Raw genomic sequence first — 25199 nt, 5'->3', positions numbered from 1 at the left:
GGTGAGCGAGGGGGCGGGGCCACGGCCAGGAGGGGCGGGGTCATGACCGGGAGGGGGTGGGGCCAAGGCCAGGAAGGGGCGGGGCCACGGCCAGGGGCAGTTACCAGGGGAGGGGGGGCTGAACCTGCCTGCAAAGGGGGGCGTGGTCAATACCGCAGTGGGCGTGGCCAGGATGCAGTGGGCGTGGCCAGGGTGCGGGGGTGGGGCCACAGGGCTGTGGGCGGGGCTTTAGCTGGTGGCAGGGAGGGGTCTGGAGGTGGTGGGCGGGGCCTGAGCAGGGGTGGGTGCACGGGGGCGGGGCTAGGCCTGTGGGGGCGGGGCTACCGGTTGGTGGGCGGGGCCAATGGTGTTGTGGGTGGGGCCTGGGCATTGGCCCTGGGTGGGGTGGGGGTTGTCCGAGGGGGTGGGGCCTGGATGCTGGGGGTGGAGCCACCTGGCCCCGCCCCCCCTCCTGGCCCCGCCCCCTCCTGACTCTGCTCTTTCCTGGCTCTGCCTCCTCCCACCCCCATGTCCTCTGGCCCCGCCCCTCTCCTTGCCCCGCCCCCCGGCCCCGCCCCCGCCCCACAGCGCTGGAGCTGGGCCCGGACCTGCCGTCGGCGGCGGCGCTGGACCGCTGGCTGGGCGAGCCGCTGCGCGCCGCCATCCTGCCCACCCGCCTCTTCCTCACCAACAAGCGCGGCTTCCCCGTCCTGGCGCGGCCCCACCAGCGCCTGCTCGTCCGCCTGCTGCGGGTGCGCCGTGGGGCCGGGCGTGGGGCGGGCGTGGGGCCGGGCGTGGGGCCGGGCGTGGGGCCGCGGGCGCCGCCATCCTGCCCCCCAGCGCCTCCCTCCCCGTCCTGGCGCGGCCCCACCAGCGCCTGCTCGTCCGCCTGCTGCGGGTGCGCCGTGGGGCCGGGCGTGGGGCGGGCGTGGGGCCGGGCGTGGGGCCGGGCGTGGGGCCGCGGGCGCCGCCATCCTGCCCCCCAGCGCCTCCCTCCCCGTCCCGGCGCGGCCCCACCAGCGCCTGCTCGTCCGCCTGCTGCGGGTGCGCCGTGGGGCCGGGCGTGGGGCGGGCATGGGGCGGGCGTGGGGCCGGGCGTGGGGCCGCGGGCGCCGCCATCCTGCCCCCCAGCGCCTCCCTCCCCGTCCCGGCGTGGCCCCACCAGCGCCTGCTCGTCCGCCTGCTGCGGGTGCGCCGTGGGGCCGGGCGTGGGGCGGGCGTGGGGCCGGGCGTGGGGCCGGAGGGTGCTGGGGGGCTGCTGCAGCCAGGGGTCAGCAGGGGACTGGGGGCGGCGTGGGGCTGCCCCGGGGCTGCTGACCCATTTCCTGCCCCACAGCTGGAGGTGCAGGTGGTGCTGTGGGGCGCCATGGGGCAGCCCCTGACCCCCCCGCGTGTCTCCCGCCCCACGGCTGGAGGTGCAGGTGGTGCTGTGGGGCAGCCCCTGACCCCCCCGCGTGTCTCCCGCCCCACGGCTGGAGGTGCAGGTGGTGCTGTGGGGCGCCGTGGGGCAGCCCCTGACCCCCCCGCGTGTCTCCCGCCCCACAGCTGGAGGTGCAGGTGGTGCTGTGGGGCGCCCCACACCACGGCGCCAAGCCCCTCGGCTCCTACCTCCAGTACCTCGAGTACCTGAGCCAGCACCGGCCGCCCCCCTCCGCCTACGAGCTCTTCGCCCGCGGCTACGAGGACTACCTGCAGTCCCCCCTGCAGGTGGGCGGGGCCTCCGCGGGGGCGGGGCCTCCGCGGGGGCGGGGCCTCCGCGGGGGCGGGGCCTCCGCGGGGGGCGGGGTCCCCCCTCCTTTGGAGGCTGGGTGGGGGGAAGGGTTGAAGGAGCCCAGGGCTGTGGGGAGGCTGAGGGGGCGGAGCCAAGGGCAGGGGGCGTGGCTTGGTCCTAGGGGGCGGGGCCTGTGCATGGGGCGGGGCCTGGCCCGGCTGGGGGGCGGGGTCTCCCCTCCTTTGGGGGCTGGGTGGGGGGAAGGGTTGAAGGAGCCCAGGGCTGTGGGGAGGCCGAGGGGGCGGAGCTAAGGGCAGGGGGCGTGGCCTATCCCTGGAGGTGTGGCCTAAACTGTGGTGGGCGGAGCCTTGCTGCAAGAGGTGCCACGCCCCCTCTCCCCCCCTCCCCCCCCGGTCCTGACCAATGGGGAAGTGCCGTGGAGCTGCGGCGAGGCTTGGGGTGGGTGGGGCTACGTGCGGGGGCGTGGCCGCGGGCTGGGGGCGTGGCCTCGGGCTGGGGGGGCGTGGCCTGCCCTGAGGCCCCGCCCCCTTTGCCCAGCCCCTCATGGACAATTTGGAGTCGCAGACCTACGAGGTCTTCGAGAAGGATCCAATCAAATACTCCCAGTACCAGCAGGTGGGCGGGGCCTGGGGGGGGCGGGGCCTGGGGGGGCGGGGCCTGGGGGTTGACTCCACCCCCTGACCCCTATATTTTGCTCCGCCCCCCAGGCCATCTATAGGTGCCTGCTGGACCGCGTCCCCGAGGAGGAGAAGGACACCAACGTGCAGTGAGTGCCGTGGGGCGCCCCACGGCGCTATGGGGCAGCGCGGGGGGGGTCTCCAGGGCTGTGGGGCGCCCCACGGCACTATGGGGCAGTGCGGGGGGGGTCTCCAGGGCTGTGGGGCGCCCCACGGCGCTATGGGGCAGCGCGGGGGGGGTCTCCGGGGCTGTGGGGCGCCCCACGGCGCGCTATGGGGCAGCACAGGGGGGTTCTTAAGGCCGTGGGGTGCCCCACAGAGCGCTATGGGGCAGCCAAGCGAGCGCTATGGGGCAGGCCACGGTTCTGCGGCTGCTCTGGGGCACCCAGGGGAACCCTATGGGTCAGCGCACGGTTCCAGGGCGGCTGTGGGGCACCCTAGGGACCCTCGCGGCGGCCGTGGGGCGGCCGTGGGGCGCCCCCTAAGTGCTCCCCCTGCCCCCCAGGGTGGTGATGGTGCTGGGGGCCGGGCGGGGGCCGCTGGTGGCGGCGGCGCTGCGTGCGGCCCGGCCGGGGGGCGGCCGTGGGGCGGGCCGGGCGGCCGTGGGGCGGCCGTGGGGCGCCCCCTAAGTGCCCCCCCCGCCCCCCAGGGTGGTGATGGTGCTGGGGGCCGGGCGGGGGCCGCTGGTGGCGGCGGCGGTGCGCGCGGCCCGGCCGGGGGGCGGCCGTGGGGCGGGCTGGGCGGCCGTGGGGCGGCCGTGGGGCGGCCGTGGGGCGCCCCCTAAGTGCCCCCCCCGCCCCCCAGGGTGGTGATGGTGCTGGGGGCCGGGCGGGGGCCGCTGGTGGCGGCGGCGCTGCGCGCGGCCCGGCCGGGGGGCGGCCGTGGGGCGGGCCGGGCGGCCGTGGGGCGGCCGTGGGGCGCCCCCTAAGTGCCCCCCCCGCCCCCAGGGTGGTGATGGTGCTGGGGGCCGGGCGGGGGCCGCTGGTGGCGGCGGCGCTGCGCGCGGCTCGCCAGGCCGCCCGGCGCCTCCGCGTCTACGCCGTCGAGAAGAACCCCAACGCCGTCGTCACGTGAGCGACCCACGGCGTGACCCACGGCGCGACCCACGGCGCGGGGCCCCCCCCCCCTCCCTCCCGCCCCCCACAACCCCCCCCCCCCCCCCGGCCGGCGGCGCCTCCTCGCTGCCCTCCCCCCCCCACTGGCCCCCAACGCGGACGGTCCCCCTCGCGCCCGCCCCACGGCGCGCCCCATAGCGCCCCGAGGCCTCCCGTAGCACCCCTGAGACCCCCATAGCACCCATGGGACCGCCTTGGACACCCCATAGCACCGCTAGGACCCCCCGTAGCGCCCTTGGGACTGCCCTAGACACCCCATAGCACCCGTGAGACCCCCATAGCACCCGCGGGCCCCCCAGGACCCCCCATAGCACCCCAAGGATCCCCCTATAGCACCCTAGGACGCCCCATAGCACCGCCGGGACCCCCAGAACACCCCATAGCGCCCCTAGGGCCCTCTAGAGCACCCCCAGGGACCCCCCTGGGACACCCCCCAGGCCCCAGCGCCCCGGCGCTGCCCCCCAGGCTGGAGAGCTGGCGGTACGAGGAGTGGGGCGCCCCACGGCACCCCCGGGCCCCCCGTAGCACCCCCAGGGACCCCCCTGGGACCCCCAGGACCCCCATAGGACCCCCATAGCCCCCCCAGGGCCCCCCCCAGCCCCCCGGCGCTGCCCCCCAGGCTGGAGAGCTGGCAGTACGAGGAGTGGGGCGCCCCACGGCACCCCCAGGACCCCCATAGGACCCCCATAGCCCCCCAGGGCCCCCCCCAGCCCCCGGCGCTGCCCCCCAGGCTGGAGAGCTGGCAGTACGAGGAGTGGGGCGCCCCACGGCACCCCCAGGACCCCCATAGGACCCCCATAGCCCCCCAGGGCCCCCCCCAGCCCCCCGGCGCTGCCCCCCAGGCTGGAGAGCTGGCAGTACGAGGAGTGGGGCGCCCCACGGCACCCCAGGGACCCCCAGGACCCCCATAGGACCCCCGTAGCCCCCCCAGGGCCCCCCCCAGCCCCCCGGCGCTGCCCCCAGGCTGGAGAGCTGGCAGTACGAGGAGTGGGGCGCCCCACGGCACCCCAGGGACCCCCCAGGACCCCCAGGGACCCCCCAGGGACCCCCCAGGGCACCCCAGGGCCCCCGTAGCCCCCCCAGGGCCCCCCCCAGCCCCCCGGCGCTGCCCCCCAGGCTGGAGAGCTGGCAGTACGAGGAGTGGGGCGCGCAGGTGACGGTGGTGGCCCGCGACATGCGCGAGTGGCGGGCGCCCGAGGCCGCCGACGTCGTCGTCTCCGAGCTGCTCGGCTCCTTCGGCGACAACGAGCTGTCGCCCGAGTGCCTCGACGGCGCCCAGCGCTGCCTCAAAGGTGGGGGGCCGGGGGGCCGGGGGGCTGGGGGCCGTGGGGCTGGGGTCTGGGGGGCTGGGGGGCCGTGGGGTTCGGATTGAGGGTCTGGGGGGGCCGTGGGGCTGGGGTCTGGGGGGCTGGGGGGGCCGTGGGGTTCGGATTGAGGGTCTGGGGGGCCGTGGGGCTGGGGTCTGGGGGGCTGGGGGGGCCGTGGGGTTCGGATTGAGGGTCTGGGGGGCCGTGGGGCTGGGGTCTGGGGGCTGGGGGGCCGTGGGGTTCGGATTGAGGGTCTGGGGGGGCCGTGGGGCTGGGGTCTGGGGGGCTGGGGGGGCCGTGGGGTTCGGATTGAGGGTCTGGGGGGCCGTGGGGCTGGGGTCTGGGGGGCTGGGGGGGCCGTGGGGTTCGGATTGAGGGTCTGGGGGGCCGTGGGGCTGGGGTCTGGGGGGCTGGGGGGGCCGTGGGGTTCGGATTGAGGGTCTGGGGGGCCGTGGGGCTGGGGTCTGGGGGGCTGGGGGGGCCGTGGGGTTCGGATTGAGGGTCTGGGGGGGCCGTGGGGCTGGGGTCTGGGGGGCTGGGGGGGCCGTGGGGTTCGGATTGAGGGTCTGGGGGGCCGTGGGGCTGGGGTCTGGGGGGCTGGGGGGGCCGTGGGGTTCGGATTGAGGGTCTGGGGGGCCGTGGGGCTGGGGTCTGGGGGGCTGGGGGGGCCGTGGGGTTCGGATTGAGGGTCTGGGGGGCCGTGGGGCTGGGGTCTGGGGGCTGGGGGGGCCGTGGCGCGGGGCCGTGCCGTGGGGCCGGCCGTGGGGCCGTGGGGCCGGCCGTGGGGCTGAGCGCGGCGCCCGCAGCCGGCGGCGTGAGCATCCCGTGCGCCTACACGTCCTTCCTGGCGCCCATCTCGTCCTCGAAGCTGTACAACGAGGTGCGCGGGTGCCGCGAGCGCGACCGGCACCCCGAGGTGGGCGTGGGGCCGCGGGGGGCGCGGGGGGCGGCCGGGGGGCGGGACGGGGATGGGGTGGGGGGCTGGGGGGGAGAGATGGGGATGGGGGGCGGATGGGGGCGAGACGGGGACGGGGGGCGGCCGGGGGGCAGGACGGGGATGGGGTGGGGGCGGATGGGGGGCGAGACGGGGACGGGGGGCGGCCGGGGGGCGGGACGGGGATGGGGTGGGGGGCTGGGGGGGTGAGACAGGGATGGGGGGCAGCCGGGGGGCAGGACAGGGATGGGGGGCGGCCGGGGGGCGGGACGGGGATGGGGTGGGGGGCTGGGGGGGAGAGATGGGGATGGGGGGCGGATGGGGGGTGAGACGGGGATGGGGGGCGGCCGGGGGGCAGGACGGGGATGGGGTGGGGAGCTGGGGGGCAGGATGGGGATGGGGGGTGGCTGGGGGGCAAGACAGGGATGGGGGGCAGCTGGGGGGTGAGACGGGGACGGGGGGGTGGATGGGGGGAGAGATGGGGACAGGGGGCGGCTGGGGGGTGAGACGGGGATGGCGGGGCGGCTGGGGGGCGAGGTGGGGCCAGGAGGTGGATGGGGGGCGAGGCAGGGATGGGGGGCAGGTGGAGGGGCCGGGGGGCGGCTATAGGTGGAGATGAGGTCTGTGGGGCGGCCGTGGGGCAAGACAGGCGTGGGGGGGTGGGTAGAGGGGCTGTGGGGCAGCTACGGGGGGAGACGGGGACTGTGGGGCGGCCGTGGGGCTGCCGTGGGGCAAGACAGGGGTGGGGGGGGCAGGTAGAGGGGCGGTGGGGCGGCTGTGGGGCAAGATGGGGGCTGGGGGGTGGGTAGAGGGGCGGTGGGGCGGCTGTGGGGCAAGATGGGGGCTGGGGGTGGGTAGAGGGGCCGTGGGGCGGCTGTGGGGCAAGATGGGGGCTGGCGGGTGGGTAGAGGGGCGGTGGGGCGGCTGTGGGGCAGGGGGGCGGGCCCGCGGGGCCGGGGGGGTCGCCGGCGCCGTGGGGCCGGCGCCGTGGGGCTGACGCCGTGGGGCGGGCGCAGGCGCAGTTCGAGACGCCCTACGTCGTCCGGCTCCACAACTTCCACCAGCTGGCGCCGCCCCAGCCCTGCTTCGCCTTCCGGCACCCCAACCCCGGTGAGGGGCGGGGCCTCGGGGGGACACGCCCACCGCGGGGCGGGGCCTCGGGGGGGGCACGCCCGCTTGGGGGGCAGCACCCCCCGGGCACCCCTGCGCGGGGGTGGGATCTCCATAGACACACAGGCGGAGGCTGGGCGTCCCCAAACATGGCCGCCTGGGGGGGTGGGGCTTATGTAGACACGCCCACCTGGGGGCGGGGCCTCGGGGGGGCACGCCCACTTGGGGGCGGCACCCCCTGGACACACCCACTGCGGGGTGGTGTGGGGGGGGGCGCTGGGCCTTATGGGACCCGGTGGGAGGAAGAGGAGGAGGGGCGTGGCCTCCCCGGCCACGCCCACCGCAGGGGTGGGTCCTCCTTGGCCACGCCCACCGCGGGGGGCGGGGCCTCTCGGGATGCAGGGCGGAGGGGGCGTGGCCTGGGGACCCCCCCCACACGTTACAGGCAGCAAGGTGGGGGCGGGGCTAGCTTGGCCACACCCCCCTCGCCTATGACATCACCGCGTGGCTGGAGAAGGGGGCGTGGCTTGCCCCAGGCCCCGCCCCTTGCTCTCACCGCCCCCCCCCCCCACACGCACATGCAGGGGCAGGAGGAGGGTGGTGGTTGGGTGGGGGGGTGGGGTGGGGGGAGCGCCGCAGGGGCGTGGCTGCTGACGTCACGGGGGCGTGGCCTGGCGCGGCCCCGCCCCCCCCGCAGACCCGGGGCGGGACAACAGCCGGTACCGGCGGCTCTCGTTCCGCGTGGGCGTCAACACGGTGCTGCACGGCTTCGCCGGCTACTTCGAGACCACCCTCTACGGCGACATCACCCTGAGTGAGGGGCGGGGCCTGGGGGGGCGGGGCCGGGGGGGCGGGGCCGGGGGCGGGGCCTGGGGGGCGGGGAGGGGCTGGGGCGGGGTCTGGGGGGGCGACGGAGGCGGTGGCGGTGGGATCAGCGGCAGTGGTGGGGCGGGGTCTGAGGGGGTGTGGCCTGAGTGGGTGGAGCCTAAGGGGGCGGGGCATGAGGGGGCGTGGCCAGGGTGGGTGGGGCTAAAGGGGGCGGGGCCTAGGGGAGGGCGACGGAGGCAGTGGGATCGGCGGCGGTGGTGGGGCGGGGTCTGAGGGGGCGTGGCCTGTGTGGGTGGAGCCTGGGGGCGGGGCCCGGAGGGGGCGTGGCCTGAGGTGGGTGGGTGGGGTCTGGCGTGGGGCTAAAGGGGGTCGGAGGTCACGCGGCTGCCCCGCCCCCAGGTATCCGCCCGGAGACCCACTCGCCGGGAATGTTCTCCTGGTTCCCCATCTTCTTCCCCATCAAGGTGCCGGGCGGGGCGCCGCGGCGGCCATCTTGGGGGCCTCGGCGTGGGGGCGGCCATCTTGGGGGCCTTCGTGGGGGGTGGCCATCTTGGGGGCCTCAGTATGGGGGTGGCCATCTTGGGGGCCTCGGCGTGGGGCGGCCATCTTGGGGGCCTCCGTGTGGGGGGCGGCCATCTTGGGGACCTTGGTGTGAGGGCGGCCATCTTGGGGGCCTTCGTGGGGGGTGGCCATTTTGGGGGCCTCAGTATGGGGGTGGCCATCTTGGGGGCCTCAGCGTGGGGGCGGCCATCTTGGGGGCCTCAGCATGGGGTGGCCATCTTGGGGCCTTTGGGTAGGGGCAGCCATCTTGGGGGCCTTGGCACAGGAGGGGAGGCCATCTTGGGGCATCAATGAGAAAGGAGGCCATCTTGGGACCTTGGCGTGAGGGTGGCCATCTTGGGGCACTGATGGGAAGGCGGCCATCTTGGGGACCTTGGTGTGGGGGCGGCCATCTTGGGGGCCTCGGCATGGGGTGGCCATCTTGGGGCCTTTGGGTAGGGGCAGCCATCTTGGGGGACCTCGGCATGGGAGGAGTGGCCATCTTAGGGCACTGATGGGAAGGGGTCCATCTTGGGGACCTCAGAACGGGAGGGGCAGCCATCTTGGGGCACTGACGGGAAGGCAGCCATCTTGGGGACCTCTGCATGGGAGGGGCAGCCATCTTGGGGACCTCACAATGGGAGGGGCGGCCATCTTGGGGCATCGATGGGAGGGGCGGCCATCTTGGGGGATCTCAGCACAAGGGCGGCCATCTTGGGGGACTTCAGCACGAGGGCAGCCATCTTGGGGGGGGCTCGGCACGAGGGCGGCCATCTTGGGGGAGGTTCGGCAGGGCAGCAAGGGGGGGGGGGGCGTGCGGCAGCCATGTTGGCCGCCTCGTCCCCTGAGTGTCGTGTCCCCCCCCCTTCCGTCCCTGCCCTCACGCAGCAGCCGCTGACGGTGCGGGCCGGCGAGGAGGTGGCCGTGGCCTTCTGGCGCTGCGCCAGCCCCAAGAAGGTCTGGTACGAGTGGGCGGTGACGGCGCCCGCCTGCTCCGCCCTGCACAACCCCACGGGCCGCTCCTACACCATCGGCCTCTGAGCCGCCGCCGGCCCCCGGCCCCCCCCCCAGCATCCCGCCCCGCGCCAATAAAGCTCGCGCAAACCTGGGCCTCGGCGTCGCCGCCATCTTGTGTGTGTCGGGGGTGGGGGGGGGGGACACACACGCGCCGTCATGGCGGCTGTGTGTGTGTGTGCGGGGCGGGGGGTGCGAGATGGCGGCCGTCTTGCTCGGGGGGGTGGCGGGGGAGGCGTGAAGGCGAGCGTGAGGGCGGCCATCTTAGCGCAGGCTGCGCCCCCGGCGACTAGGCCGCGTTGCCATGGCAACGCCCCCTCTATACCCCCCCCCCCCGCACTGCGCGCGCTCGCTTTAGGGAAGGGAGGGGGTAGAGGTCACGGGGAAAGACGCTCGCGCCCCGCCCCCCGCGCCCGCTGCAGCCAATCGGCGCCGCGAGCCGCGGGCGCCGCGAGCCAATCGGCGGGGAGCTGGCCGGGCCGCCGGCGGTCCCGCCTCCCGCTCCTCGCCTGGCCAATCAGGGCTCTCCGCTCCGCGCTGCCTTCCCCCCCCACCCTTCCCTTCAGCCGCTGCCGGGAAGGGATGGAGACGCCCCGCCTCCTTCCCGCGCCTCAACCAATGAGCCGCGGCCCGGCGCGCCGCAGCCAATCAGCGGCGGCGCCGCCGTCAACACGCCCGCCCTCCCAACCCCCCCCCCGCGCCTTCCTCCCCCGCCGCGGGCGGCGGCCCCGCCCCGCCCCGCCCCTCGGCCAATGGCGGGCGGGCGGGCGGCGGCGGCGCGGCCAATGGGGGCGGGCGGCGGGCGGCGGGGCGGGGCCCGCGCCTGCGCGGCGGCGGCGGCGGCGGGGCGCGGGGCGGGGGGAGGGCGGGGGAGGGGAGGGGAGGGGAGGGTGGCGGCGGTGGCGGTGGCGGGGGAAGGTTCTGGAGGCCGCCGCCATCTTAGCGCCGCGTCCGGCCGCCGCTGCCTGCCGCCGCGAGCCGCGGACCGAGGGAGGCGGGTGAGCGCCGGGATGGGGAATGGGGGGGGGGGGACGCACACGTCACGGGCCCGGCGATGACGTCAGCGCGAGGGTTTGGGGGGGCCGGCGGGTGTTGGGGGGGCAGCGCCGCGAGCTGCGGGGGGGGGGAGGCGAGTGCGCCTGCGCGGGGCTGCGCCCCCCCCCCCCCCCTCGCGGCAGCCCCCCCACTTGGGGGCGGGGCCTCGCGGGGAGAGTGGGCGGGGCCTCGCGGAGGGGGGGCGGGGCCAGGCCGCCGCGCTGGGGGGGGGGTTTTGGGGGGGGGGGGGGGCGCGCGCGCGACACCCCGGTGTTCGCCGAGGGGAAGGGGCGGGGCTTAGGCCGGCCCTCGCGCGCGCGGGGGGGTGGAGCCTCGGGGGAGGGGGGCGGGGCTTCGCGGGGGGGCGGGGCTTGAGCGCGCCCCCTGCTGTGGGGGGTGGGCGGGGCCCGGGGGCCCCCAGCTTTGGCGGGGGGGGTGGGGGCGGGGCTATGGAAGATGGGGGCGGGCTATGGGGGAGGGGGGCGGGGCTTGAGGCGCTCCCCCTCCTCCCCCTTCTTTCGCTTAGGGGGCGAGGGGCTCTGGCTATGGGGGAGGGGGCGGGGCGGCAGGCCGGGTGGGGGCGGGGCTTGTGGGCGTAGGGGCGGGGTTTGGAGCCCCGCCCCCCCCCCGCTTTTGAGGGGGGTCTGGGGGGCGGGGCTTGGGGCACCCCCTGCTTGGGGGTTAAAGGGGGGGTCAGCGTGGGGGTGGGGCTACCGGGAGGGGGCGGGGCTATAGAGAAGAGGCGGGGCTCTCGGGAGGGCGGGGCCACGCGGAGGGGGGCGGGGCCACGCGGAGGGGGCGGGGGGGACGGTTCGGGGCAGGGTTCCCCAGTGGGTATTTTTTTGGGGGGGGGGGATGTTTCTCGTGGCGGTTTTGGGGTGAGACGTGGCGGGTTCGGCCGCGCCGGGGCGGGGGGCTGACGCGCTGCTCCGGCCCGCAGGACCCGGACCCGCGCCGGCCGTCTGTCCGTCTGTCCGGCCGTCCGTCCGGCCGTCCGTCGGGGGGGCGCCCCCCACCGCGGGGCCCACCATGGAGCCGGGCGGCTCCCACGCGCTGCAGGACCCGGTGAGAGCGCCGCCGGCCGGCCGGCCGGCCGTGTGTCTGTCCGTCCGTCCGTGTGTCGTCCGTCCGTCCGTGTGTCGCGCCCCCCCCCCCCGCCTCACCCCCCCCCCCGCCTCGTTCCCCAGGCCCAGGCGGACGCCATGACGTCGGACGACTTCGACATCGTCATCGAGGCCATGCTGGAGGCGCCCTACAAGAAGGAGGAGGTGACGGCGCCCGCTTTTCGCCGCTGCTTTTGGGGCCGATTCGGGCGCTTTGGGGCGGCTCGCGGCGCCAGGGAGGGGGCTCGTTCCCGCGGTCCGGCGCCGCCTCGGAGCTTTCCCGGGGCTCCGCTGGGCACCGCCGCGGTCCCCGGGAGGCGCTCGGGGCGCTCGAGAGATTTCCGCGGGCGTTCGAGCGGGTTTGGGGTCTCCCGGGCGGATTTTCCGTCGTTCCGGGGCGTTTCGGGGGCGTTTCTAGGGATTCGGGGCCGCTCGGAGGGTTTGGGGGTCGTCCCAGGAGCCTCGAGGCGCCTGGGGGAGGACTTGGAGCAGCTTGGGCCGCTCCGGGGCATTTGGGGCTGTTTGGAGGCGTTTCCGCGGTCGTTACCAGAAGATTGGGGCAGCTTGTGATGAATTAGGCTCATTTTTCTGCGTTTTGGGGTTGTTTGGGGAATTTGGGGCTGTGCTGAGGGTTTGGGGATCCGTTTCGGCAGCGTTGAGGTTCTTCCGAAGGGTCTTGGGTTGTTTTCAAGCGTTGGGATCATCCATGTGGATTTGGGGCCGTTTCACAGGGGTTTGGGGTTATTTTAGGAGCATTGGAATGATTCCGGTGGAGTTTGGTTGATTTTTTGGTGTTTTGGGGTTGTTTTAGGGCTTTGGGGTTACTTGGAAAGTTTTGGGGTCGTTTCAGGAGCGCTGAACCGTGTCAGAGAGGACTTGGAGCGTGTTCAAGCGGTTGGGTTATTTATATGGATTTGGGGCCGCTTGAAGGGATTTTGGGGTCGTTTCAGCAGGATTGGAGTCATTGAGAAGAAGTTTTGTGTTGTTTTTCAGTGTTTTGGGGTCGTTCTTAAGAATTTGGGGCCGGTTTGAGTATCTTGGGGCTCATTTCAGGCACGTTGAGGTTCCTCAGACAAGATTTGGGTTATGGTGGAGCGTTTGGATAATTCAGATGGATTTGGGGCCATTTCAAAGGGCTTTGGGGTTTTTTAGGAGGACTGGAGCCATTCGGAAGAAGTTTGGTTCATTTTGGGGTTGTTTGGGGGTGATTTTTAGGAATTCGAGGCCTCTTGGAAGGTTTTGGGGGTCGTTTCAGGAGCGTTGAGCTGCCTGAGGGAGGACTTGGGGCATCTTGCAGCGCTTGGGTTGTTCCTCTGGATTTGGGGTCCTTTGGAGGCATTTTGGGGTTAATTCCTGGAAAATTGGGACCGCTTGGAAGGAGTTTGGGTTGTTTTTCCGTGTTTTGGGGCCGTTCTTAGGAATTTGGGGTCATTTTGAGGGTTTGGGGGGTGATTTCAGGAGCGTTGAGGCTCCTCAGGAGGCTCTTGGGTTATTTTGAAGCGTTCGGATCGTTCGTACAGATTTGGGGTCGTTTCAGCAGGATCGGAGTCATTTGGAAGGAACCGGGGGGGGGGCTTGGTGTTTTGGGGTCATTTTTAGGAATTTGGGGCCATTTTGAGGGGTTTGGGGGGTCATTTCAGGAGCGTTGAGCTGCCTTACGGAGGACCTGGATCATTTTTGAATGTTTGGATTATTTGTGTGGATTTGGGGCCACTTGAAGGGATTTTGGGGTCGTTTCAGCAGGATTGGAGTCATCGAAAAGGAGTTTGGGTTGTTTTTCAGTGTTTTGGGGTCATTCTTAGGAATTTGGGGCAGGTTTGAGTGTCTTGGGGCTCATTTCAGGCACGTTGAGGTTCCTCAGGCAGGACTTGGGTTGTGATGGAGCGTTTGGATAATTCCGATGGATTTGGGGCCATTTAAAGGGATTTGGGGATAATTTTAGGAGGATTGGGGCCATTTGGAAGGAGTTTGGGTGGTTTTTCGGTGTTTTGGGGTCGTTGTTTGGGATTTGGGCCCGTTTGGGAGGTTTTGGGGGTCGTTTCAGGAGCGTCGAGCGGCCCGAGGGAAGACTTGGAGCGCGTTCAAACGTTCGGATCGTTCCTATGGGTTTGGGGCCACTTGAGAGACTTTTGGGGTCGTTTTGGGAGAATTGAGGAGCCTTAGAGAGGATTTGGGTGGTTTTGGGGGGTGGTTGGTTTCGTTTTCAGGGATTTGGGGTTATTTCAAGGCGTTTTGGGGGGGCTTTAGGAGCATTGCGGCCACGCGGAGAGAACTTGAGGGCCCTTTAGCAGCTTTGGGGTCATTCCTAGGGATTTCAGGAGCAAATAAAAGGATTTTTTTGCACCTCTTCGGCGCTCTTGGGGTCCCCCGAGGCGGGCCTGGAGCCGCCCTTGCCGCTTTGGGCTTGATCTGGGGAATTTTGGGACCCCGAGGCGCGTTGGCCGTCACCGAAGTGGCGTTTTGGGGGGATTTGGGGTGGTTTCAGGGTGGTTTGGGGTGATTTTTAGGGATTTGGGGTCACTTTGGGGGGGGCAGCAGACTTTGGGGTCACCCTTAGGGGTCTCGCTCTTGGAGGGGGGGGTGGGGCACCCGGAAGCATTTTGGGGCGTTTTCGTGGGAATTCGCTCGCCTCGGAAGAAATCGAGCGTTGTTTTTTCGCGGCTTGGGCTTCCTGGCGGAGGATTTGGGTATTAAAACGGTGGTTTTGGGGTCCGTGTCGCTCCCCCCAGGCGCAGCCCGGCCCCTCCAAGGTGCCGACCGAGACCCCCGCGGCCCAGGTGAGTTCGGGGGGGCAATTCTGGGGGGGGGGGGCGGGGGGTAATTAGGGGGCACTAAGGGTCAATTTTGGGGCACTAAGGGGCAATTTTGAGGTTCCTGGGACAATTTTGGGGCCCCCAAGGGTTATTTTGGGGCACCGGGAGGCAATTTGGGGGCACTGATGCTTAATTTGGGGGCACTAAGGGGCAATTTTGGGGCACCAAGGAGTGGTTTGGGGGCACTTGGAGAATTTTGGGGGTACAGGCAGCAATTTAGGGGACGCTGGGGGGAATTCGGGGGCAACAGGGCACAATTTTGAGGCACTAAGACGAAATTTTGGCGCGCTGGGGGCAATTTGGGGGCGCAGGGAGCAATTTTGGAGCATCGGGGACAATTCTGAGGCTCCTGGGCAGTTTTGGGGCACTGAGAGGGCATTTTGGGGGCATTGGGGGACAATTCAGAGGTTTTTGGGATAGTTTTGGGGCACTGGGGGGCAATTTTGGGGCACTGAAGGCTAATTTTGGACCACGAAGAGGCAATTTGAGGGCCCCAAGGGGCAATTTTGAGCTTCCTGGGGCAATTTTGGGGCACTAAGGGGTAATTTTGGGGCACTGGGGGGCAATTTTGAGGTTCCTGGGGCAATTTGGAGGCACCAAGAGGCAATTTGGGGGCCGCAGGGGGGCAATTTTGAGGCAACAAGGGGCAATTTTGAGGTTCCTGGGGCAATTTTGGGCCACCAAAGGGCAATTTTGGGGCTCTGGGGGCCAACTTAGAGGTTCCTGGGGCAATCGGGGGGCACCGGGGGGCAGTTAGCGGGCGCGGGGGGGGTCTCAGCCCAGTCCCCCCCCTCCAGCAGCCGCAGGAGGAGCAGAACAAGGAGGCCAAGAAGGAGAGCGGGAGCAGCAGCGGGAGCAGGTCAGCGCCGATTCCCGTGGTTCCGGGGCGATTCCCGCGGTTCCGGGGCGATTCCCGCGATTTGGGGACGATTCCCACGATTTGGGGGCGATTCCCACGATTCCGGGGATAATTCCCGCGATTTGGGGGCGATTCCGGGGAGATTCCCCTGATTCTGGGGACGGTTCCCACAACGTTGGGGCGATTCCCGCGATTATGGGGCGATTACGGGGTGATTCCTGCGATTCCGGGGACGGTTTCCATGATTTTGGGGCGATTCCCGTGATTCCGGGGACGGGTCCCACGGTTTTGGGGTGATTCCTGTGATTTTGGGGGCGATTCCCACAATTCTGGGGATGGCTCCCATGATTCCGGGGCAATTCCTGCCATTTTGGGGCAATTCTGGGGTGATTCCTGTGATTCCGGGGTGATTCCCGCAATTTCGGGGACGGATCCCACGATTTTGGGGCGATTCCTGTGATTTTGGGGGCGATTCCCAGAATTCTGGGGATGGCTCCCACGATCGCAGGGCGATTCCTGCCATTTTGGGGCAATTCTGGGGTGATTCCCGTGATTCTGGGGTGATTCCCGCAATTTCGGGGACGGATCCCACGATTTTGGGGTGATTCCTGTGATTTTGGGGGCGATTCCCACAATTCTGGGGCGATTCCCGTGATTTTGGGGCGATTCCCGTGATTTTGGGACGATTTTGGGGGCGATTCCTGCGATTCCGGGGACGGTTCCCGCGATTTCGGGGGGGTTCGGGGGGGTGATTCACGCCACTTGACGGCAGAAATTCGGGGCAAAACCGGGGGCGACCCAGGGCAGCAGCGCCGGGGAGCGGCGGCGATTTCGGGGGGAAATCCTGAGGTTTTGGGCAAAGCGGCGGCTTCGAGGAGCGTTCCCACAATTCGGGGCTTACAGCCGCTTTTTGGCGAGACTTGAGGGATTTTTGGGGGGAAAGCAGGTGGTTTTGGGGCGCGAGGAGCCCTTTTGGGGGAGGCACCGAGGGCGTTTTGGGGGGAAATCGAGCGTTTTCAGGGCCGGGGTGCGTCGGGATTTTGCAGGCGGTTGATGGGGGGGGTGGGGGCGTTTTGGGGGGAATCGGGGCAGTTTTGGGGCACTGAGCTCCCCCCCCAACTCCCCCCCCCGCCCTCGTGCCGGCGGCAGCAGCAGGAAGAAGAGGAGCCGGAGCCGGAGCCGGAGCCGTGACCACAGACACAGGTAGGGGGACGTCGGGGGGCCCGTGGGGACGTCGGGGGGCCCGTGGGGGCGTCGGGGGGCCCACGGTGACACCGGGAGCCCCACAGTGACGTCGAGAGGTCCCACGGTGACATCAACAGTCTCGTGGTGACACCGGGAGCCTCAACGGTGACGTCAAGAGGTCCCACGGTGACGTCAGGGGTCTCGTGGTGACACCAGAGGTCCCGTGGGGACATCTGGGGCCCCACGGTGACACCGGGGCTCCCGTGGGGACGTCGGCGATCTCATGGTGACACCGAAGGTCCCATGGTGATACTGAGGGTCCCACGAGGACACCGGGGGTCCCGTGGTGACACTGGGGGTCTCAGGGTGTCATCAAGGCTGCTGCAGTGACATCGAAGATCTCATGGTGACACTGAGAGTCTCATGGTGATGCCAGAGGTCCCACGGGGACATCAAGGGTCCCACGGTGACACCAGGGGTCCCATGGTGACATCAAGGATCCCATGGTGACACTGAGAGTCTTGTGGTGATTCTGAACGTCCCACGGTGATGTTAAGGGTCCCGTAGTGACATGAGGGGTCCCATGGTGACCTCAAGGGTCGCATGGTGACACCAAAGGTCCCGTGGTGACACCAAAGGTCCCGTGGTGATCTCAAGGGTCTTGTGGTGACACCAAGGGTCCGGTGGTGACCTCAAGGGTCCCGTGGTGACCTCAAGGGTCTCGTGGTGACACCAAAGGTCCCGTGGTGACCTCAAGGGTCCGGTGGTGACACCAAAGGTCCCGTGGTGCCGTTCAGGGTCCCGCGGTGACCCCGGGGGCTCCCGCGGTGACTCCGCCGCTTCCCTCCCGCAGCCGGAGCCGCGACCGGGACAGGGACCGACGCCGCCGGAGCCGCAGCCGCGACCGCCGGAGCCGCCACCGCAGCCGGAGCCGGGAACGCAGGCGGGGCAGCCGCTCCCGCAGCCGGGAACGCCGGCGGGAGGAGAGGGCCCGGTAGCGTCGCCGCACCGCCGCCCCTTTCCTCCGCTTCCGCCCCTCGTCCCGGCCTTCCCCGGGGTGGATCGGGGCCCTTGGGCGGCCCCGGCCCGCGGCGGTGACGTCCCCGTCTCGTCCCCGCCAGGCGCCGTTTCGGCCACAGCAAGAGCCCGCTGTACCGGGAGAAGAGCCCCGTGCGGTGAGTCGGGGGGCCGGGGGGGCAACACGCCCCCCGGGGGGGCCGAGCTGGGGCGACGCGGGGGCGGTGACGCCGCTGTCCCCTGCCAGGGAGCCGCTGGGCAGCCTCAGCCCCGAGGAGCGCGACGCCCGCACCGTCTTCTGCATGCAGCTGGCCGCCCGCATCCGTCCCCGTGACCTCGAGGACTTCTTCTCCGCCGTGGGCAAGGTGAGGGCCGCTGCGGCGTCCCCGGGGCCAACGGGGCATCCCCGAGGCCAACGAGGTGTCCCTGAGGCCAACAAGGTGTCCCCAGGGTCAACGGGGCGTCCCTGAGGCCATGGAGCATCCCCGAGGCCAACAGGGCGTCCCCGAGGCCAACGGGGTGTCCCCAAGGCCGCTGGAGCGTCCCCGAGGCCAGCGGGGCGTCCCCGAGGCCAACGAGGTGTCCCTGAGGTCAACGGGGCGTCCCCGAGGTCAACAGGCCGTCCTCGAGGCCAACGGGGCGTCCCTGAGGCCATGGAGCATCCCCAAGGCCAACGAGGTGTCCCCGAGGCCAACGGGGCGTCCTCGAGGCCATGGAGCATCCCCAAGGCCAACGAGGTGTCCCCGAGGTCAACGGGACGTCCCTGAGGCCATGGAGCATCCCTAAGGCCAATGGGGCGTCCCCGAGGCCAACGGGGCATCCCTGAGGTCAACGGGACGTCCCTGAGGCCATGGAGCATCCCCAAGGCCAACGGGGCGTCCCCAAGGCCAACGGGGCGTCCCCGAGGCCAACGAGGTGTCCCCAAGGTCAATGGGACGTCCCCAAGGCCAACGGGGTGTCCCTGAGGCCAACGAGGTGTCCCTGAGGTCAACGGGATGTCCCCGAGGCCATGGAGCATCCCCAAGACCAACGAGGTGTCCCTGAGGTCAACGGGGCGTCCCTGAGGGCATGGAGCATCCCCAAGGCCAACGAGATGTCCCCGAGGCCAACGGGGCGTCCTCGAGGCCATGGAGCATCCCCAAGGCCAATGGGGCGTCCCCGAGGCCAATGGGGCGTCCCCGAGGCCAACGGGGCGTCCCCGAGGCCAATGAGGTGTCCCCAAGGCTCCGTTCTGGGGTTCCTCGGCCGCCTCGTGTCACCCTCACGGTCACCCGATGCCTGGTCACCTCCACGAGGCCCCCAAGCGCTTTGGGTCCCTTCTCAGGGTCTCCTTGTCCCGTCCTCGGTATCTCCAGGCGCTTCGTGTCCCTCTCGGGGCGTTCTGGGGACGCCCGGGCAGGTCGCGGTCCCGTCACGGTCACCCTCGTCCGTTCTCCGGGGTCCCCGTCGCCCTCTTTGGAGCCGCTGTCCCCTTCTTGGTGTCTCCAGCCACCCGGTGTCTCCGTCACCGTCCCTCCTCTGGGACCTTCGGCCACCTCCGCGGGGCCTCGCGGCCCTCCTGGCCGCCCCCTCCTAGGGCTTCCGTCGCCCTGCCCCGTGGGGCCACCTCGCGGCCCCCCGCCTTGCCGGCGGCCCTTGGGTGGGAGGGGACGGACGGAGGGACGGGACGGAGGGACGGGCGGGCGCCGACGTCCCCCCGTGCCCGGCGCAGGTGCGGGACGTGCGGATCATCTCGGACCGCAACTCGCGGCGCTCCAAGGGCATCGCCTACGTGGAGTTCTGCGAGATCCAGTCGGTGCCCCTGGCCATCGGGCTCACGGGCCAGCGCCTCCTCGGCGTGCCCATCATCGTCCAGGCCTCCCAGGTGGGCCGCCGTGGGGCTGGGGGGGCCGCCGTGGGGCTGGGGGAGCCGCCGTGGGGCTGGGAGACCTCAAGGTGACCATGAACAGGAGATGGTTGTGATGGGGCAGCATCTCCTCGGGGTGTCCATCACGGTGGAGACCTCCCGGGCGGGCTGCTGTGGGTCTGAAGGGGCCATCGTGGGTCTGAGGTGGCTGCCGTGGGGCTGGGGGAGCCGCCGTGGGGCTGGGGGAGCCGCCATGGGGCTGGGAGACCTCAAGGTGACCATGAACAGGAGATGGTTGTGATGGGGCAGCATCTCCTCGGGGTGTCCATCATGGTGGAGACCTCCCGGGCAGGCTGCTGTGGGGCTGGGGGTGCCGCCGTGGGTCTGAGGTGGCCACCGTGGGGCTGGGGGAGCCACTGTGGGGCTGAGGGAGCTGCTGTGGGGCTGGGACGCCTCAAGGTGAGCATGAACAGGAGATGGTTGTGGTGGGGCAGCATCTCCATCATGGTCCAGGCCTCCTGGGCGGGCTGCCGTAGGGCTTGTGGGGGTCCCTATGGGGCTTTAGGGGCCCCATGGGGCTCAGTTGGGTGCTGGGGGGCTGGAGGGAGCCCTGCGGGACTCGGGGGGGCTCGGGGGGGGGGGGTGCTGTGGGGCTGGCGGGAGGACCCCACGGGGCGCTGGAGCACTCCCACGGCCCGGAGGCGGTGCTGCGGGGCTGGGGGCGGCCGGCAGGCGCCGTGGGGCGGCCGTGGGGCCCCGCTGTGACCCCCCCCGCCGCCCCCCAGGCCGAGAAGAACCGGCTGGCGGCCATGGCCAACAACCTGCAGAAGGGCAGCGGCGGCCCCATGCGCCTCTACGTGGGCTCCCTCCACTGCAACATCACCAAGGAGATGCTGCGCGGCATCTTCGAGCCCTTCGGCAAGGTACCGGGGGGCGCGGCTGGGGGGCGCGGGCGGGGGGCGAGAGCCCGCTTTGGGGAGGGGGGCGCAGGGACAAGCTTGGGCCGTGGCGACGTGGTTGAGGGACCCAAAGGTGCGTTGGGGTCCTGGGGACCCAGTCTGAGGGCCGCAGAGTCAAGACTGGGCCGTGGTGACATGGTTGAGGGACCTAAGGACGCGTCGGGGTCCTGGGGACCCAAGTTGAGGGCCGAGGGGCAAGGTGGGATCACGGCGGCGTGGTTGAGGGACCTCAAGACACGTCGGGGGTCCCGGGGGCACCCGGTTCGAGGACCCCCGGGGGGGACGGGACGGGACGGGGTCGTGGCGATGGGTTTGAGCAGCCTCAACGGGCGCCACTCGCCCTTCCCGCCCTCCTCCGCCCCACAGATCGACAGCATCGTGCTGATGCGGGACCCCGACACCGGGCAGTCCAAGGGCTACGGCTTCATCACGGTGAGTCGCCCGGCGGTGGAGGTGATGGTGGGGGTGGTGCTGGTGGAGGTGATGGGGGTGATGTGTTGGTGGAGGTGATGGTGGTGGTGGAGGTGATGGTGGTGGTGGAGGTGGTGGAGGTGATGGTGGTGGAGGTGGCGGTGGTCTGGTCGTGCTGGTGGCGGTGGTCGTGGCGATGGTGGTGGTGATGGCGGTGATGGTGGAGGTGGTGGTGGAGGTGATGGAGGGGGTGGTGATGGTGGTCGTGGAGGTGGTGCTGGTGGAGGTGATGGTGCTGGTGGAGGTGGTGCTGGTGGTGATGGAGGTGGTGGTGGTGATGGAGATGATGGAGGTGGTGGTGGAGGTGGTGGAGATGGTGGAGGTGGTGGAGATGATGGAGGTGATGGAGGTGGAGATGATGGAGGTGGAGATGGTGGTGGTGGTGATGGTGGTGGTGATGATGGAGGTGGAGATGATGGAGATGATGGAGGTGGAGATGATGGAGGTGGAGATGGTGGTGGTGGAGATGGTGGTGTTGATGATGGAGGTGGAGATGATGGAGATGATGGAGGTGGAGATGATGGAGGTGGAGATGGTGGTGGTGGAGATGGTGGTGGTGATGATGGAGGTGGAGATGATGGAGGTGATGGAGGTGGAGATGATGGAGGTGGAGATGGTGGTGGTGGAGATGGTGGTGGTGATGATGGAGGTGGAGATGATGGAGGTGATGGAGGTGGAGATGATGGAGGTGGAGATGGTGGTGGTGGTGATGGTGGTGGTGATGATGGAGGTGGAGATGATGGAGGTGATGGAGGTGGAGATGATGGAGGTGGAGATGGTGGTGGTGGAGATGGTGGTGGTGATGATGGAGGTGGAGATGATGGAGGTGATGGAGGTGGAGATGGTGGTGGTGGTGATGGTGGTGGAGATGATGGAGATGGAGATGATGGAGATGATGGAGGTGGAGATGATGGAGGTGGAGATGGTGGTGGTGGAGATGGTGGTGTTGATGATGGAGGTGGAGATGATGGTGGTGATGGTGGTGGAGATGATGGAGGTGATGGAGGTGGAGGTGATGGAGGTGGAGATGGTGGTGGAGATGGTGGTGGTGGAGATGATGGAGGTGACGGAGGTGGAGATGGAGATGATGGAGGCGATGGGGGTCGTGGCGGTGGTCGTGGCGGTGGCGGTGGCCCTGACGCCGGGCCGCCGGGCCGCCCGCAGTTCGCCGAGGCCGAGTGCGCCCGCCGCGCCCTGGAGCAGCTCAACGGCTTCGAGCTGGCCGGGCGCCCCATGCGCGTGGGGCAGGTGACGGAGCGCCTCGACGGCACCACCGACATCACCTTCCCCGAGGGCAGCGAGGAGGCCGAGCTGGCCGGCGCCACCGGGCGCCTCCAGCTCATGGCCAAGCTGGCCGAAGGTGGGCCGCGCCGCGCGGGCGCACGGACGCCGTGGGGCTGCCCCTCCGGCGCCCCGCGGGGTGGGGGGGGGTGGGGGGCTGCCGGCCACCTTGGGGGACCTCCGGGGGCTTGGGGGACGGCTCGAGGAGGCCAGTGCAGGTAGCTTGGGGGTATCTGTGGGGCGGAGGGAGCTCCTGGGGGGTGTCTGTGGGGCTGGGGGGGGTCCCGTGGGGTAGCTATGGGGCTGGGGTGGGTCTTGGAAGGGTTTTATGGGGCTCGAGGGGCTTTAAGAGGACACAAGGAGGTCACTAGAGGGGATCTGTGGGGTGAGGAGGCTCCTGGGGGGTATGTGTGGGGCTGGGTGGGGTCCTGTGGGGCAGCTATGGGGCTGGGGTGGGTCTTGGAAGGGTTTTATGGGGCTCGGGGGGCTTTAGGAGGACACAAGGAGGTCACTAGAGGGGATCTGTGGGGCGAGGAGGCTCCTGGGGGTATGTGTGGGGCTGGGGTGGGGTCCTGTGGGGTAGCTATGGGGCTGGGGTGGGTCTTGGAAGGGTTTTGTGGGGCTCGGGGGGCTTTAGGAGGACACAAGGAGGTCACTAGAGGGGCTCTGTGGGGCGAGGAGGCTCGTAGGGGGTATGTGTGGGGCTGGGGTGGGGTCCTGTGGGGCAGCTATGGGGCTGGGGTGGGTCTTGAAGGGTTTTGTGGGGCTCGAGGGGCTTTAGGAGGACACAAGGAGGTCACTAGAGGGGCTCTGTGGGGCGAGGAGGCTCGTAGGGGGTATGTGTGGGGCTGGGGGGGGTCCCGTGGGGCAGCTATGGGGCTGGGGGGGTCCTAGGAGGCAAAGCGGGGTGGGTTAGGGGTTATCCGTGGGGCGGCCGAGCCCTTCGGGCGGTGGTCTGGGGGGCTGGGGCAGAGGCGGGGGGGGCCGAGGCCCTGCCCCACGGCCGCGCGCGCGCGGCCTCCCACCCCCGGCCCCGTTTGCCCCCCAGGTTCGGGGCTGCAGCTGCCCGGCCCGGCGCAGGCGGCTCTGCAGCTCAACGGGGCCCTGCCGCTGGGCGCCCTCAACCCCGCCGCCCTCACCGGTACCGCCGGGGGCGGCCTGGGGGGCGGGGGGGGCGGCCGGGGGGCAGGGGGGAGACCGGGGGGGCGGGGGGAGGGGCCCTGGGGGGTCGGGGGGCCGGGGAGGGGCCCTGCGGGGCTGGGGAGGGGTCCCCGTGGGGCGCGGTGGGGTGAGGTGGGGTGCTGGGGGGTCCCCGTGGGGCGTGGTGGGGTCCCTGTGGGGTGCGGTGGGGTGCTGGGGGGTACCTGTGGGGCACAGTGGGGTCCCTGTGGGGCTGGGGAGGGCCCTCGTGGGGCGCGGTGGGGTGCTGGGGGGTCCCTGTGGGGCGTGGTGGGGTCCCTGTGGGGTGCGGTGGGGTGCTGGGGGGTCCCTGTGGGGCGTAGTGGGGTCCCTGTGGGGCGCGGTGGGGTGCTGGGGGGTCCCCGTGGGGCACAGTGGGGTCCCTGTGGGGCTGGGGAGGGCCCCCGTGGGGCGCGGTGGGGTGCTGGGGGGTCCCTGTGGGGCGTGGTGGGGTCCCTGTGGGGCGCGGTGGGGTGCTGGGGGGTCCCCGTGGGGCACAGTGGGGTCCCTGTGGGGCTGGGGAGGGCCCCCGTGGGGCGCGGTGGGGTCCCTGTGGGGCGGGCGGCCATGGGGTGGGCGGTGGTAGGGCGCTGTGGGGCTGCCGTGGGGCGCGCTGGGGTCACCGTGGGGCGCTGTGGTGCTGGGGGGCCGCCGTGGGGCGCGGTGGGGCGGGCGGGCGGCCGTGGGGCTGCCGTGGGGCGCGGTGGGGCTGCTGTGGGGCGGGCGGGTGGTTGTGGGGCTGCCGTGGGGCGCGGTGGGGCTGCCGTGGGGCGGGCGGGCGGCCGTGGGGCTGCCGTGGGGCGCGGTGGGGCTGCCGTGGGGCGGGCGGGCGGCCGTGGGGCTGCCGTGGGGCGCGGTGGGGCTGCCGTGGGGCGGGCGGGCTGCCGTGGGGCTGCCGTGGGGCGCGGTGGGGCCGCGGTGGGGCGGGCGGGCGGCCGTGGGGCTGCCGTGGGGCGGGCGGGCGGCCGTGGGGCTGACCCCCGCGCGCCCCCCAGCCCTGAGCCCGGCGCTGAACCTGGCCTCGCAGACCCTGGCGTCCCAGTGCCTCCAGCTCTCGGGGCTCTTCACCCCCCAGACCATGTGAGGGGGCGGGGCCTGGGGGGCGGGGGGCGGGGCCTGGCCATGAGCCGGGGGGCGGGGCCTGGCCGCGGGGGGGCGGGGCCTGGCCATGAGCCGGGGGGGGGGTCCAGGGAGTGGAGCCCCTGGGGCCAGGCTGGGCTGAGGCCGAGGGGGCGGGGCCGAGGCGGGAGGGGGCGGGGCCTGGAGGGCGGGGGGCGGGGCCTGGAGGGCGGGGGGCGGAGAGCCCCTGGGGCGATGGTTGGGCTGAGGGGGCGGGGCTCGGCTTTTGTGGGAGGGGCGTGGGGCGGGGCTCGACATTTGGGGGTGTGGCTTGGTCGTGGGGGGCGGGGTCAGGGCTTGGGGGCGGGGCCGCCGCGGCCAGAGGGGGCGTGGCCACCTCTCTGACTCCTCCCCTCTCCCCTCTGCAGGTAACGCGGCCCCTCCCTCCCCCCTCCCCCAAAGTCCCCGGAGGGGGGGGGGGAGGGAAGGGGAGGCCCCCGCCCCCCTCTCCCGGCCCCGCCCCCCTCCCCGGCCCGCCCCCCGAGCCGCGCTCGCGCTGGCTCCGCCCCCTGGCGGGGCAGAGCCTCCCCCCCCAACACCCCGGGGGGGGGCACGGAGGGCGGGGCCCCCCCCCATGGCGGTGGGGGGGAAGGGGGCGGGGCAGCCGCCGGCCCCGCCCCCGCCGCCCCGCCCCCCCCCCCGCTGCCGGCTCCGATTTTTTCTGTTTTTTCTTTTTTTTCCGTTTATTTGTCTCTTTTTTTTTTTCTTTATCGGAAACGGAATAAAAAACGACAAAACCGGGCGCGAACGGCCCCGATTCGGCCCCGTTTTTGGCGGGGGGGGGGGGAGGCGGGGGGGGCGGCTTAAAGCGGTGATGCCGGGGGGGTCCTTAAAGGGGGCTTTACCGGGGGGGTCCCGCCCGGCGGGCTCTTAAAGGGGCAACACAAGACCCACGGGGCTTGGTGGGCCCCACAGAAGGGGATATTGGGGGGGGCATGGGGGGCCCCACGGAGGAGGGGGTGTGGGGCGGGGGGGGCACGTAGCCCCGCCCCGGAGGTGACACGTAGCTCATTTGCATAGCCACACACCCCCACACACCACCAATAGCTGCTGCTGCTTCCCATGGGCTCATTTGCATGGGAAGCCCCACCCCCTT

The 25199-nt window shown here is 71.4% G+C and overlaps 2 protein-coding genes across 7 annotated transcripts in view; both read left to right on the top strand.

Moving 5' to 3' along the window:
• PRMT5 (protein arginine methyltransferase 5) overlaps positions 1–9331 on the top strand; it is a 9953-nt gene extending 622 nt beyond the window's left edge. The window contains exons 2-12 of the mRNA XM_062598807.1: positions 568–731; positions 1525–1686; positions 2249–2326; positions 2419–2477; positions 3336–3458; positions 4620–4795; positions 5617–5726; positions 6761–6854; positions 7552–7668; positions 8082–8146; positions 9111–9331. Of these exons, the coding sequence (XP_062454791.1) occupies positions 568–731; positions 1525–1686; positions 2249–2326; positions 2419–2477; positions 3336–3458; positions 4620–4795; positions 5617–5726; positions 6761–6854; positions 7552–7668; positions 8082–8146; positions 9111–9263 (1301 nt within the window). The 3' untranslated portion in view covers positions 9264–9331. The remainder of the gene's footprint in view (positions 1–567; positions 732–1524; positions 1687–2248; positions 2327–2418; positions 2478–3335; positions 3459–4619; positions 4796–5616; positions 5727–6760; positions 6855–7551; positions 7669–8081; positions 8147–9110) is intronic.
• A 788-nt stretch (positions 9332–10119) lies between these two features.
• Positions 10120–24592, top strand: RBM23 (RNA binding motif protein 23). Of its 6 annotated transcripts, none has more exons than XM_062598819.1 (16): positions 10123–10234; positions 11212–11336; positions 11459–11539; positions 14104–14151; positions 14988–15046; positions 16196–16249; positions 17085–17225; positions 17353–17406; positions 17496–17613; positions 18960–19112; positions 19880–20017; positions 20420–20485; positions 21689–21884; positions 22854–22946; positions 23980–24064; positions 24472–24592. In XM_062598819.1, the coding sequence occupies exons 2-16, from the start codon at positions 11301–11303 to the stop codon at positions 24473–24475; spliced, it is 1326 nt and encodes a 441-aa protein (XP_062454803.1). In that variant the 5' UTR covers positions 10123–10234; positions 11212–11300; the 3' UTR covers positions 24476–24592. The 6 variants fall into 6 exon arrangements, with proteins under 6 accessions (XP_062454805.1, XP_062454803.1, XP_062454801.1 ...); XM_062598820.1 differs by having other exon boundaries at positions 10124–10234; positions 16199–16249; XM_062598818.1 differs by having other exon boundaries at positions 10124–10234; positions 14985–15046; positions 16199–16249.
• Positions 24593–25199: the final 607 nt, after the last annotated feature.

This window comes from Rhea pennata, chromosome 37, assembly GCF_028389875.1.
Source record: "Rhea pennata isolate bPtePen1 chromosome 37, bPtePen1.pri, whole genome shotgun sequence".
Classification (NCBI taxonomy): Eukaryota; Metazoa; Chordata; class Aves; order Rheiformes; family Rheidae; genus Rhea; species Rhea pennata.
Note: the sequence above shows the minus strand (reverse complement) of the source record. Positions and strands in the feature narration are given on the sequence as shown.

What these genes read in the sequence shown, in the direction of transcription:
- RBM23 (XM_062598815.1), top strand. Translation starts at nt 11,301, where the DNA reads ATGGAGCCGGGCGGCTCCCACGCGCTGCAGGACCCG. An exon ending in CCCACGCGCTGCAGGACCCG is followed by an intron (nt 11,337 to 11,458) that starts GTGAGAGCGCCG and finishes CTCGTTCCCCAG; the next exon opens with GCCCAGGCGGACGCCATGAC. An exon ending in CCGAGACCCCCGCGGCCCAG is followed by an intron (nt 14,152 to 14,984) that starts GTGAGTTCGGGG and finishes CCCCCCCTCCAG; the next exon opens with CAGCCGCAGGAGGAGCAGAA.